The sequence below is a fragment of the Geotrypetes seraphini genome, chromosome 12 (genome assembly GCF_902459505.1).
Source record: "Geotrypetes seraphini chromosome 12, aGeoSer1.1, whole genome shotgun sequence".
Classification (NCBI taxonomy): Eukaryota; Metazoa; Chordata; class Amphibia; order Gymnophiona; family Dermophiidae; genus Geotrypetes; species Geotrypetes seraphini.
Genome location: NC_047095.1, coordinates 89671900 through 89685524, shown reverse-complemented (window position 1 = coordinate 89685524; position 13625 = coordinate 89671900). Strand labels below are relative to the sequence as shown.

Here is a 13625-nt window from a genome sequence, read left to right as displayed (position 1 = left end):
CTGTATTAGATGCACAGTCAAAAGGAAGTGCAACCAGAGACTCATGAAATCACCAGACAACAAAGGTAGGAAAAATGATTTTATTTTCAATTTAGTGATCAAAATGTGTCAGTTTTGAGAATTTATATCTGTTGTCTATATTTTGTACTATATTTGTCTAGTTTACTATAGTTGTTACTGAGTTGACATTGCATATTTTAAAGTCATCTGACTTGACCTCTTTGAACCCCCCCAAATATAAATGATAATTAACATTTTCTCTGCGTACAGTGTGCTTTGTGTTTTTTTAATTTTGTGGTTACCATTATGTATTAATAAGATTATATTGTGTATATATGAAAAATGAATGGAATAAATTGCATTATAATTAGTACTAATATTAAGGGGGGGGAGTCTGGGGCAGAGCTTGGGCGGGGGTACTTGGTTGATATTTGTTAGACTTAGGGAGTACTTAGCTTGAAGAAGTTGAGAAACACTGATCTAGTTTGCCCAATAATGTGATCAGAGCCTTATCTGCCACTCAAAGCAGGTTACACTCCATCATGATCAAATACTGGCATAACAAATAGGACAATCACACAGTCATAGAAGAGTGTTTTATAATTTTGGATTGTCCCATTAATTGTTAATATTTGAATAAACCAGCAATCTAACAATGTTGCAAACAGCCATTTTACTCAATATCAACACACACTTAAGAACATAAGAACATAAGAAGCGCCATCTCCGGATCAGACCTTCGGTCCATCAAGTCCGGCGATCCGCACACGCGGAGGCCCTGCCAGGTATACACCTGGTTTATTTTATAGCCAACCATACTTTATATGCCTCTCTCAAGGAGATATGCATCTAGTTTGCTTTTGAAGCCTAGGACTGTCGATTCTGCAATAATCTCCCCTGGGAGAGTATTCCAGATGCCAACCACTCTCTGTGTGAATCAGAACTTTCTGACATTAGTCCTGAACTTGTCCCCCCTTAGCTTCATTTCATGTCCTCTTGTCCGTGTCAAATTGGACAATGTAAATAATCTTCTCTGCTCTATTTTGTCGATTCCTTTCAGTATTTTGAAGGTCTCGATCATATCCCCACGCAGTCTCCTTTTCTCAAGGGAGAACAATCCCAGTGTTTTAAGTCGATCCTCATATACCAGTTTCTCCATACCCTTCACTAGTTTGGTTGCTCGTCTCTGCACCCTCTCCAGCAGTTTTATATCCTTCTTTAGGTAGGGAGACCAATGTTGGACGCAGTATTCCAAGTGGGGTCTGACCATTGCCCTATAAAGCGGCATTATAACTTTCTCCGATCTACTCGAGATTCCTTTCTTTATCATGCCCAACATTCTATTTGCCTTCTTTGCCGCTGCCGCGCATTGTGCTGACGGCTTCAGGGTCCTATCTATCAGTACACCCAGATCCCTTTCTTGTACACTTTTTCCCAGACTTGCACCTGACATTCTGTACTCATATTCCTTATTCTTACTGCCTAAATGCATTACCTTGCATTTCTCCACGTTGAACTTCATCTGCCATTTCTCCGCCCATTTTTCTAACCGACACAAATCGCTCTGGAGTTCCTCACTATCCTCCTGCGATCTGATTGCCCGGCAGAGTTTTGTGTCATCTGCAAACTTGATGATCTCACTGGATGTTCCGTTTTCCAAGTCATTGATATAAATATTAAAAAGGATCGGTCCAAGTACTGAGCCCTGGGGTACACCACTAGTCACTATCTCCCAGTCGGAGAACTTCCCATTAATGCCCACTCTCTGCTTCCTGTTATCCAGCCATTTGCGTATCCATCTTTGTATATCTCCCTCTATGCCATGGCTTTGTAGTTTCCTGAGAAGTCTTTCGTGTGGAACTTTGTCGAACGCTTTCTGGAAGTCCAAGTATATTATGTCCACCGGCTTTCCACTATCAATTTGCTCGTTCACGGTCTCAAAGAATTGGAGTAAATTCGTCAAACACGATTTCCCTTTCCTGAATCCATGTTGACTGGGTTTCATCAAGTCGTGTGTGTCCAAGTGCTGAACTATGCTATCCTTGATCAGTGATTCAATCATCTTGCCTGGGACAGACGTAAGACTCACAGGTCTATAATTGCCCGGTTCTCCTCTCGATCCTTTTTTGAAAATTGGCGTGACGTTCGCTTTCTTTCAGTCGTCTGGTATCTGACCAGTTCTGATTGACAGGTTTGCAAGTTTTTGCAATAACTCTCCGATTTCAACCTTCAATTCCTTCAAGACTCTTGGGTGAATTTCATCCGGTCCAGGGGATTTGTCACTTTTAAGTTTGTCGATCTGGTAGTATATCTGATCTAAGTTCACTTCAACTGTGGTGAGGCTGTCCTCTATTTCTCCTGTAAACAGTTTCTCCGCATCAGGTATTGTTGAGGTGTCCTCCTTCGTAAAGACGGACGCAAAGAAGGAATTTAGTTTGTCTGCGATCTGTTTATCTTCCTTGATGTACCCTTTTCTTCCCTTGTCGTCCAGGGGTCCCACTGCCTCTTTTGCAGGTTTTTTCCCCTTCACGTATCTAAAGAAGGGCTTGAAGTTTTTGGCCTCCCGGGCTATTTTTTCCTCATAGTCCTGTTTTGCATCCCTCACCGCCTTGTGACATTTCTTCTGTTCATCTTTATGTTTGTTCCAGGCTTCGGTTGTCTTTGTGCATTTCCATTTTTTGAAAGAGTCCTTCTTTTCTTTTATGGCTTCCTTCACCTGTATGGTAAGCCATGCCGGTTTTCCTTTGCCTTTAGTTCTCCGATCTTTGGAAATCCTCGGAATGTAGAGATCTTGCGCTTCTGCAATAGTATTTTTCAATAGGCACCATGCCTGATCTACTGTTTCAAGTTTGTCCACCATCTTCTCGAGTCGTTTTGTTACCATGGCTCTCATGCAATCGTATTTACCCTTTTTAAAGTTTAAGGTGGTGGTTAAGGTTTTGGCATGTTTCCCTTTCCCGATGTCCAGTTTAAAGTTGATTACATTGTGATCACTCGTTCCCAGTGGAGCCATGACTTCTACTTCTGTTATCGGTCCCGTGAGACCATTTAGGACCAAGTCCAAGGTGGCGTCGCCTCTTGTCGGCTCTTTTACCATTTGCTCCAGGAAGCAATCCCCTAGCACCTCCAGGAACTTTGCCTCCTTGCCGCAGTTGGAGGCTCCTAGTTTCCAGTCTATTCCTGGGAGATTGAAGTCTCCCAATATAACTACATTGCCTGTCTTGCATACTTGTTTGATTTCCTCCATCATTTCTGAGTCAGTGTCTTCCGCCTGTCCTGGGGGACGATAGTAAAGGCCAATTTTTGTATCTGCGCCATTTTGACCAGGAATATTGATCCAGAGGGACTCCAGCTTCTCTTTCCTGTCTGTTGTAATCATTCCAACAGAATCTATTCCTTCCTTAACATATAGGGCAATACCTCCACCTTTCTGCCCTTCTCGATCCCTTCTATATAGTTTGTATCCCTGTAGTACTGTGTCCCATTTGTTCTCTTCATTCCACCATGTTTCCGTTATGCCAATGATATCCATGTTCTCATGTCTTGCTATCGTCTCTAGTTCTCCCATTTTCTTTCCTAGACTTCTAGCATTTGTATACATGCATCTAAGTTCCCTTCGTGTTACCTTTTTGGACCTTCTACTCTTGGCTGTCCTTACAGTTTCATTTACGGTATCCTTTACTGCTCCTGTGTTATCTCCCATGTTTGCTGTGTGGTCATCCCCTCCTGTGTCTGAGTTGTCCCTTCCTGCTTGTTCTCCTTTGTTGGCTGTGAGGTTGACCTCTCTTGTGTATGAGTAGTAGTCCTTTGTTCCTACGTCGGGGCATCCTGTTGTCCGTACCATCGACCGGTGGTCGACTGTCGGCTTTCCCCTGTCCTTCAGTTTAAAGCCTTCTCTATTGCTTTCTTCATGTTGCCTGCCAAAACTCTTGCTCCTTCCTTGTTGAGGTGTAGTCCATCCCTTCTGTAGTACTTGCTTTTTCCCCAGAACGCCGTCCAGTTTCGCACGAAGTCGAAGCCTTCGTCTTCGCACCATCGTCTCATCCAGGCGTTGATCGCTTGCAATTCCCCTTGTCTCTTTCCATCTGCTCTTGGTACAGGAAGGATTTCAGAGAAGGCCACCTTCACCTCCCTGATCTTCAGTTGTCTTCCGAGTGAGCGGAGCTGGCCCTTCATCTCTTCCCTGTCATACTTCCGCCCGCTCACATCATTTGTTCCCACGTGGATAAGCACAGCGGTGTCCACTCCCCCTGCTCCATCTATGATCCTGGAGATCCTGTTGGTCACATCCTTTACTCTTGCTCCAGGCAGACAGGTGACGACTCTGTCCTCTCTTCCTCCTGCGGTGTGGCTGTCCACGTGTCGTATAATGGAGTCGCCTATGATGATCCCCATCTTCTTTATTCGGGAGTTCCTTGGGGGGCGTAGGTCCACGTCCTTGGAGTAGGGCCAGTCATCTTCCTCCAATGATACTCTTGAAATTGTTTCCTGTTCTTTGAGCGGGGGGACATCTTCCTGTGCTCTCACTATTCCTCCTGGTGTGCGGTTGTCTCCTACCTCGTCTTCGTTTTCTTCTGTGTTTGCATGGGTGTCTTCTCTATTCACATGGGTTTCCTGAGTACAGTTTTCCAGCCCTGGGATCTCTACATGGTGCTTATGGGCTTCCTCTATGAACATTTCTAGATCCTTGACCTCGTCGTTTGGGCTGTACTCCACTAGAATCTTCTCCTGTGCTCGGATTCTGTCTTCAAGTTCCATCACTGTTCCCTCCAATAGTCTTACCTGACATTTCAAGCTATCCATCTCCATGCATCGATCGCAAATGTATGCCTGGATCCCCGAAGGAAGGTAGTCATACATATTGCAGTCGATGCAGAAGACAGGAAAGCTCATCTTCTGACTTCCTTGGGCTTCCATTTCGTGCTTTACTCGTGGGTTGTCTGAGTGATTTGATGTGACCTACTTGTGCTCTTTTTTCCTACTGATCCTACCTCCCCCTTTCCTTCTGACTTCCTGACTGCAGGCTTCCTATTTGAGTGAGTCTGTTTGTGTTACAGTGCCTGTGTGCTTGTGTCCCTTGCCTGCTGCTTCCTTGCTTGTCGGTTCCTTACCGGTCAGTTCTCCTCTGGTGTTCTTGAGAGTGTAGCGCTCGTCCCTTGCAAGGCCCTTCGCAAAGGCGCTCTCGCTAAGGCGAGCGCCTTTGCCGCTCGCCTTCGCCGCGCGCCGAACGGCTGCGCGCCGTTGGCTCCGCCCCTTTTCAAGGGGGAGTCTGACGCTGCCTCCGACGCGGTGCCTGCCTCCGACACTTGTTCTTGATCTGGCCCTTCTATCCTTGGGTCACAGAGTGCAGAAGTCTGCCTGGCACTGGTCCTACTTCCAAATTGCAGGAGTTGCTATGAAAGCCCAGGCCTACCCATCTATAATTGGGATAAGGTCGTAAATGTCTGTCCTGTTTTGCCATTATTGAAACACAAACTGTAGAAGTCAGTTCAGTACCGGTCTTACTACATAATAACATAAGAATAGCCTTACTGGGTCAGACCAATGGTCCGTAGCCTGTCCATCTAGCAGTAGCCTGTCCACACGGTGGTCAATCCAGGTGACTATTACCTGGCAAAACCCCAAAGAGTAGCAACATTCCATACTACCGATCCAGGGCAAGCAGTAGCTTCGCCCATGTCTGTCTTTTTAGTCTTTCCTCATATGAAAGGAGTTCCATCTCCTTTACCATCTTGGTCGCTTTTCTTGACAGCATCTTGGAATTGCTGTCAAGCATCTACAAGTTTTTGTTTTGATTTCAACCTGTAATCATATAAGTATCCTTTGTATTCATTCCATTCGCTTTTGAATTCAGTCACTGTTTTCTTCTACAATCACCTCCCACGGGAGGATATTCCAAACATCCACCACCCTGTCTATGAAAAAATAGCTCCTAACATTACTCCTGTAATCTCATTCCGTTTCCTCTCGATCTACTGCTTCCCTTTAATGTAGGATTACCATATGGCTCCAGAAAAAGGAGGATGGATTGAGACATCCAGGTTTTATATCCATTAAAAGCAACGGAAGTAAAACCTGGATGTCTCAATCCGTCCTCCTTTTTTCTGGAGCCATATGGTAACCCTGCTTTCAAGTATTTAATACTATCATAAATTAAAATGGTGTGTTTGGAAAATGTTACATGTTTTCTATATCTAATCTCTTTCTATATAATTATATTTTAATTTAAATTGATGTAGGCATTTATATTTCATTTAATCTGGAGGGTTCAAGGTGGATAACAATAAGAAAAATATATTTTAATTGGTGAAATCTAATACAATGCAATTCAATATATATATGAAACAAATCTCATACAAAGTGCCTATATAATAGAACTAAAAAGCATCATTAGTATAAAAAAATTACAAAATATATGGCTCTTTTTACTAAGGTGCGCTAGCGTTTTTAGCGCATGCACAAGATTAGCACACGGTAGCCAAAAAATAACCGCCTGCTTAAAAGGAGACGGTAGTGGCTAGCATGCGCGGCATTTTAGCGTGTGCTATTCCGCGCGTTAAGGCCCTAACGCACCTTTGTAAAAGGAGCCCATAATATCACTGATAATATTTTTGAAACAATCAAGTTTTCAACAGTTTTCTAAATGCAAAATGCCCGGCAACATTCTTTACCTCCCATGGTAAAGAGTTCCATAATTCCAGGTCTTTCTAGTTTTCTTGTAAATTCTGTTTAGTTGGTAATGCTAGTCTAAGGGCTCCTTTTATCAAGCTGCGGTAGGGGTTTAACGCGCAGAATACCGCACGTTAAACCGCCTGCCGCTCTAGTTGCTAACGCCTCCATTGACGAGGCGTTAGTTTTTGGCTTGCTGCGGGGGTTAGCGCGTGATGAAATGTCCGACGCGCTAACCCTGCTAGTGCACCTTGTTAAAAGGAGCCCTAAATCCTTGAGAATAACTTATACTTCTCATGGGACAATATAACGTCACATAGCCTAGCAGGCAATCAGTGCTGAAGCCATATAGTATTTTAAAAACAAAGTAGCAATTTAAACTTAGGGCTCCTTTTACTAAGGTGCACTAGTGTTTTTAGCACGTGCACAAGATTAACAAAATATTGTAAATTATAATATAAGTAGTAATATAATTATTATTAGTATTTCCCTTTGAGTCATGAAATATTGTTATACATATCCAGGAGGGGTGGGGAGGGGGAGGGAGGGTAAAGGGTTAAAACAGCTTTAGTTTATTTGTTAGAGAAGAGTGCAATAGACTATATTACTTGATTGCTTATGTGTATGCACTTTGGGGTAAATTCTCTATTAGTACGTCTAACATAGGCGTGCTTTAGACATCCGGGAAACGCAAGTGTCAATCAAACGGTACTTAGGCGTGCGGTAGACGTCCCTACAACCTCTTTGCGCAAAATAGACGCAGGTTTCTGAAACGTCATTAAGACGTCTCCAATGGACCCGTGATAGACGTGGGTACGGTTTTTTTTTTTTTTTTTAAATTATACTTTATTTATACTCTTTATTATCACTCATTCAAGGCATTCAGCATTGTAAGTATAGGATGATGAAAAAGATAACTAAAACACAGTATACCATTTTGTAAACTATATATTAGTTGATCTAGCAATATCAGTGAGGTAGGGAATGGCAGACAGAGAACACTGCTGTGTTGTATCTTTTTCCTCTAGGATATCAGAATTGTACAGTTTACCATTAATACAAGGAAAAAAAATATGTTATGTTTCAAAGGAGAACTAGAAGATGAAACGTACCGAGTGGGTGTTGAACTTACATTATCAGTATGGAAGGTGGGAACCGGTAGATGTATGCTACACAGAAAGCTGTACAGAAATGTCATACTCACCTCCTATTAGAAGTGGAAAGGATAGGACTTTGAACACCCTATAAACTTCGTTTAAGTTCCACAAAGACTGGCAGGAAAGGCACCCTAAGTCATCCAATAAGCTTTCTCTCGATTTCCCAGAGACATTATTTCAGAGAGGATAGTTTAGAAGTGATATCTTGCTCGAAAGAACACTCTCCTGGTCTTAAAACATTGCAACAATCAGCTCATTCTTCAGAACAAAGGTAAATCCCATAACTTACACTGGCCCAACTTAGAAACAGAATCAAAACACAGATTAGACCTGAATGTGGCTTCTAGTTCACAGGAAGAGGAAGTAGCAAGCAGCACAATGCTGATCTCATTGTGACATCATCAAGGTGCACCTGGAAGGTAGATATGCCACAAGTAAAAGACAAGCCGGGAGTTGAACTCACATCCTACAGATGATCGATATAGTGCTTTTACTCACTGACCTACACCTGTGTCTCTGGTTCCCCTATCATAGCATACCTTAGTGATGTGCTAAAGTATACTCTACTTAGCTATCATATCACAGTCAGTTGAGGCAAAAGACTGGTAGCTCAATGGTGTAAAGCACCGTTGTCACGGATGCAACACCCATATTCTTAAGTATGGTTCAATAAATGTAATACAGAGTCAAAATTATGCTGTTTATTTTATCAAACCCAAGCTCAACTTTGTAATGTATTGTGTATAGTCTCGCTAATGTGTTTGTGATGAAAATGAGATGCGATAGGTGTATATCCTATATAATAAAACCCTAGCTGCACATGCACACATACCTGCGTGCTTCTGTGATCTCTGCTCTGTGATCAGTAGGTCTGTGGCCAGCAGGAGTGCAGATGCAGCAGCCAGGCGACTTCCCCCTCCCGCCCTCACTCACCACCAAAACCACCACCGCCAAAGCCTCCTCCTTCTGCCCAGCCGGGAGGAGGGCTCTGAGTCGCTGAAGACTGTCCCAGATCAGCTTACACAGTCCCTAAAAAATTAACCTTTTCATCTGAGGCGCGAGGCTGCGGTGACCTTCCTCCCCCAGCTCACTAAGGTTTCATCTTAAGAAATTCAAATGCATTGTTGAAAATGCAAGTGACTATTCTCTGTCATCCTAGACACCCCTGCAACACCCCAACAACACACTCCTGCAGCATAATCAAGTAAAAGTTATAATCAAGTAAAAGACAAGCCGGGAGTTGAACTCACAACCTATGGATGATTGGTACAGCACATTTACTCACTGAGCTACTGAGCTACTTAACTGTAGCCCTAACCCTAACCATAAAGTAGCATCTGACGTCATAGAAGCCGTTAGAATTTTGAAATTGTTTTGGACATTCATTGGGTGTTCTCAGATCAAATACACCTGTAGATACTTGCAATGATTACCCCTTGTCAAAGCTTGTACCTAAAGCCATTTCTGGAGACTCCTATTCCCAAGTCCCCAACATAGCTCAGTGCTTAAAAGCACTGCATGTATCTTCCAAAGGTCAGGGGTTCAAGTCCTGATTAAGGTTACCAAAGACATAATATTCTTTTTATTTTCCACCCACCCAAACATGCATAGCTAAGCTAAAATATGTGAACCTCACTTCCCAATCTTCATTTATTTAATTTATAACTTGTCATTATGTTTGAGGGAGGTGAAGTTTCATTAGGTTTACATGGTAAGCTTCTAAGCTTGTACCTAAAGTCATTTCTGGAGACTCCCATTCCCAAATCCCCAACATAGCTCAAGTGCTTAAAAGCACTGCATGTATCTTCCAAAGGGCAGGGGTTCAAGTCCTGACTAAGGTTACCAAAGACATAATATTAATTTTTTTTTCACCCACCCTAACATGCATAGCTAAGCTAAAATATGTGAACCTCACTTCCCAATCTTCATTTATTTAATTTATAACTTGTCATTGTGTTTGGGGGAGGTGAAGTTTCATTAGGTTTACATGGTAAGCTTCTAAGCGTTCTGCTATACTTTTTTGTATAACAGCGATATCGGCGTGGTTTAGGATGTAATCAACAGTGTTGATGTAGTGCGGAGCAGCCGCTGCAAGCACGCCCAAGGGGCACAAAAACGTCATCGCGTTTTTTTGCGTTGTGACGTCATAGAATCACCCGTTCTTCATACGCAGTTATTTCTCCTAAAATGGCTGCCAGGAGACAGCCAAACTTCAGTACTGAGGACTCCAGGCTGCTGGCCAGGCTCTTTTTGGTCCATGAGCAATCTCCCCCCCCAAAAAAAAAATCAATTTTAGTAGCAGCATTTTGTACAATTTGCAGCTTAATCAATTGTTTATCGGGTAAACCCAAATGAATAATATTACAATAGTCTATACCAGAACAACCAACTGAAAATACCTTCAACATATCTTAAAACCAAATCCAAACGCCTACATATCACAGCCATTCAAAACCCAATGGGGCAGATGGTTAAAACCCGGTCTCTGATCTCTTCTCAATTTGAAAACTTCTATACTACTTTATATAAATCTGATTTTTCTGCTTCAGAATCGGGGATAGACTCTTTTCTTGCTTCTTTGGTTCATCCGACCTTATCGGACTCTGTGAAATTGAAACTGGACTCTCCCATTACTGTATCTGAAATAGAAGCCGCAATATCAGCTATGCCTACCGGCAAAGCCCCAGGTCCTGACGGGTTTACCAATGAATTTTTTAAGCAGTTTCGTAATCTTCTGGCTCCTCATCTTCTTTCTTACTATGAATTCCTCCACTCTGATCCAGACAAACAATTCAACTTCACTGAGGCCACTATAGTAGTCATTCCCAAACCTGACAGAGACCTTACCTTGGTTAAAAACTTTCGCCCCATTTCTCTTCTTAATTTAGATTACAAGATCATGGCAAAACTTCTTGCACTGAGACTCAACAAAGTGATCCCCTCTCTTATTCACAAAGATCAAACGGGGTTTATTAAACAAAGGTTTATAGGAGACAATATACGCCTCTTTCATCATATTAATGCCCATGCTAAAACACTCTCAGATCCCGTAATCGGTTTGGCCATAGATGCCGAAAAGGCCTTTGACCGAGTTGAATGGCCTTTTCTATTCCAAATTTTAAAGTGGTACAATTTTGGCCCGTTCTATACAGATTGGATTAAAACTTTATATCATCAACCCACAGCTCGCATTTTAATTAATAATTCTCTCTCCAACAAATTCTCCCTACATAGAGGCACTCGCCAGGGCTGCCCTCTGTCGCCGCTGCTATTTAATTTAGCGTTGGAACCTCTCCTCTCTGCTATCCGACAATGCCCAACAATAACAGGAATTGAAACCACTTATTGTCATATCAAATTAGCAGCATACGCTGATGATGTCCTTCTCTTTATCCGAGATCCTGTTGCTTCCCTTCCCTCATACGTTAATATTGTCTCTCATTACTCCAAGCTTTCTGGATACTCAGTTAACTGGGAAAAATCAGAAATTTTCCCTCTTAATGATCTTATTTACCCCTCAGATCTCGCCCAATTTCCCTTCACGTGGTCACACGGAGCTGTAAAATACTTGGGAGTGTTAATACATAAAGATCCGATTCAAACTCAAGATCTAAACATATCTAAAATTAAAAGTTTAGTTCTTAACACCCTGTCTCGTTGGTCTCCACTCTTCCTTTCATGGTGGGGCAGAATAGCTTCTATCAAAATGACCCTTACTCCTCAGATAAACTATACCCTCTCAATGCTTCCCTCCTTATGCAAGAAGAAATTTTTTCATTGGTTGAATAAGAAAATATCTGACTTTGTGTGGAACAACAAAAAACCTCGTATTGCTCTCGACAAGCTGAAAGCCTCTAAAATTAATGGGGGTTTGAATGTACCAGATTTTCATTTTTATTATATCGCATCATTGGCCAAATATGGAGCCTATTGGATTATTAACCCTAGTACCCAAGACTCACCAACCTGGTTTGACCTGGAACGGTTTTTATGTGCACCATTACATGTTTCATGCTTGTTGACGGTGCCAGTGCCCAAACTTTTGAGAAAATACTCCTTATTGAGTGCAACGCAGCATGCCCTTCACATACTAGACGTAATCGCAGAGATTTCAATTAAAGACAGTCCACTCTTGTCCATTTGGAATAACCCCAAAATCCAAATCAATAGTAAATCTCTTTCATGGAAAAGGTGGCAGCGGGCTGGTTTGTGGTCTCTCCATCAGATAACCACTCTCACTTCGTTTGTTCCCTTTGTCACAATTTGCTCTACTTACTCATTGTCTCCTTCTGCTTACTCACAGTGGCTTTCTCTTACTAAGACGTTATCTTCTATGTCTATACGCTTTGATTATATGACATCCATTCACACCTTGTATCACTGGTCCACATTGGCTATATCAAAAGGTAAAGCGATATCTCTCTTTTATAGTATTCTAAGAGATCACTCTTTCACATTTTCCTCTCATTCCATGAAACATTGGGAATCTATGCTGACAACCTCACTTACTGATGTTGACTGGGAACTCTTCTGGTCATCGACAAACCGACCTCTTTTATCATCCAGAGTCTCACAATCAATGTTCTTCATTATGTGGAATGCGGTATGGACACCCTTTCGGATGTGGAAAGCTAACCTAAAACAAGACTCTATATGTTGGAATTGTATGAAAGAAGCTGGGACTCTTGATCACATGCTTTTTCACTGTGCTAAAGTTCGTTCCTTTTGGACATGCATTTGGGACACCATAAAGTCTATTACCAATTGTTCAGAAGAAATTTCCTTTGACATTATAATTCTCCGATCTCAACACCCTTGTTTTACACAGTCTAACTGTCCTCCTAAACTCATTGATACAATGTTTGTGACTGCCCTTATGCACATCTTGAAAAATTGGAAGTCCTCTTCATTACTAAACTATACCTTTTGGTGGAATTCTTTGAGCATGTATCATAAATTTGAATCATATGCTTATGAAAAGAAAAATATAATTCGACTTTCCAAAAGTTTGACACAATGTAAATCACCCTGGAAATTCCTAGACTCATATGTTCAATCTATTTCTTAGACACTCCTCTCTTCTTCATCTTCTTTTTCTTTACCTTCATCTTTTTCCTCATTTTATTATTTTTCTTTCTTCTTTCAATTTCTCTTTCCTCTTATCTTTTCTTTTATTATCTTTTCATGAACAGTCCTAGTACTTTAGATCTTTTAAAACGATTCAATTCTACATTGCACAATACAACTGAATATTTGTTATACTAAATGTTTTGTTTTATTTTTTGATACCCTGTACTTGAACTGTTTCTTATATTTTTTCAAAAAACTCAATAAAAAATATTGAACTCAAGAAAATACCTTCAACATTAGCTAATGTGCAGAAGCATTTTACGTTTGAATTTTTTGTAGTTACATGACATTTTGATCTATATTAGCGACTAAGAGACTTGGCATGTCCCCCTACCTTGGGGATGAAGCTGATTTCCCAGCCATCAAAGGTAAAGGAGAAAGGCTCCCACTGCATTTCCACTGTGGTTTCTGTGATGGCTTTAAACTTTAGCCCCGTGGGAGATGGGAGATCTGAAAAACAGCAGTGGCATATCACTCTCTTCTCCTTGCAACTCTTTCCCCTTCTTATCTGTTCTGATTACTGCCCCTTTTTGTTTGCAGTCTCCCACTCAACTACTGTCCTTTAAGTTTAGATGGATAGAGTATTTTTGCAGAGCTCTTAAATTGGTAAAGACAGCTGCAATTTTTAATGTTGAGAGATATCTGCTGTACAGCACCTTGGGTGAATCT

At 41.7% G+C, this 13625-nt stretch overlaps 1 protein-coding gene across 1 annotated transcript in view; it reads right to left on the bottom strand.

Moving 5' to 3' along the window:
• The window catches only part of TNR (tenascin R), a 211631-nt gene that overhangs the window by 175332 nt on the left and 22674 nt on the right, over positions 1 to 13625 (bottom strand). Inside the window, exon 5 of the mRNA XM_033917218.1 lies at positions 13291 to 13406. Coding sequence (XP_033773109.1) covers positions 13291 to 13406 — 116 coding nt within the window. The remainder of the gene's footprint in view (positions 1 to 13290; positions 13407 to 13625) is intronic.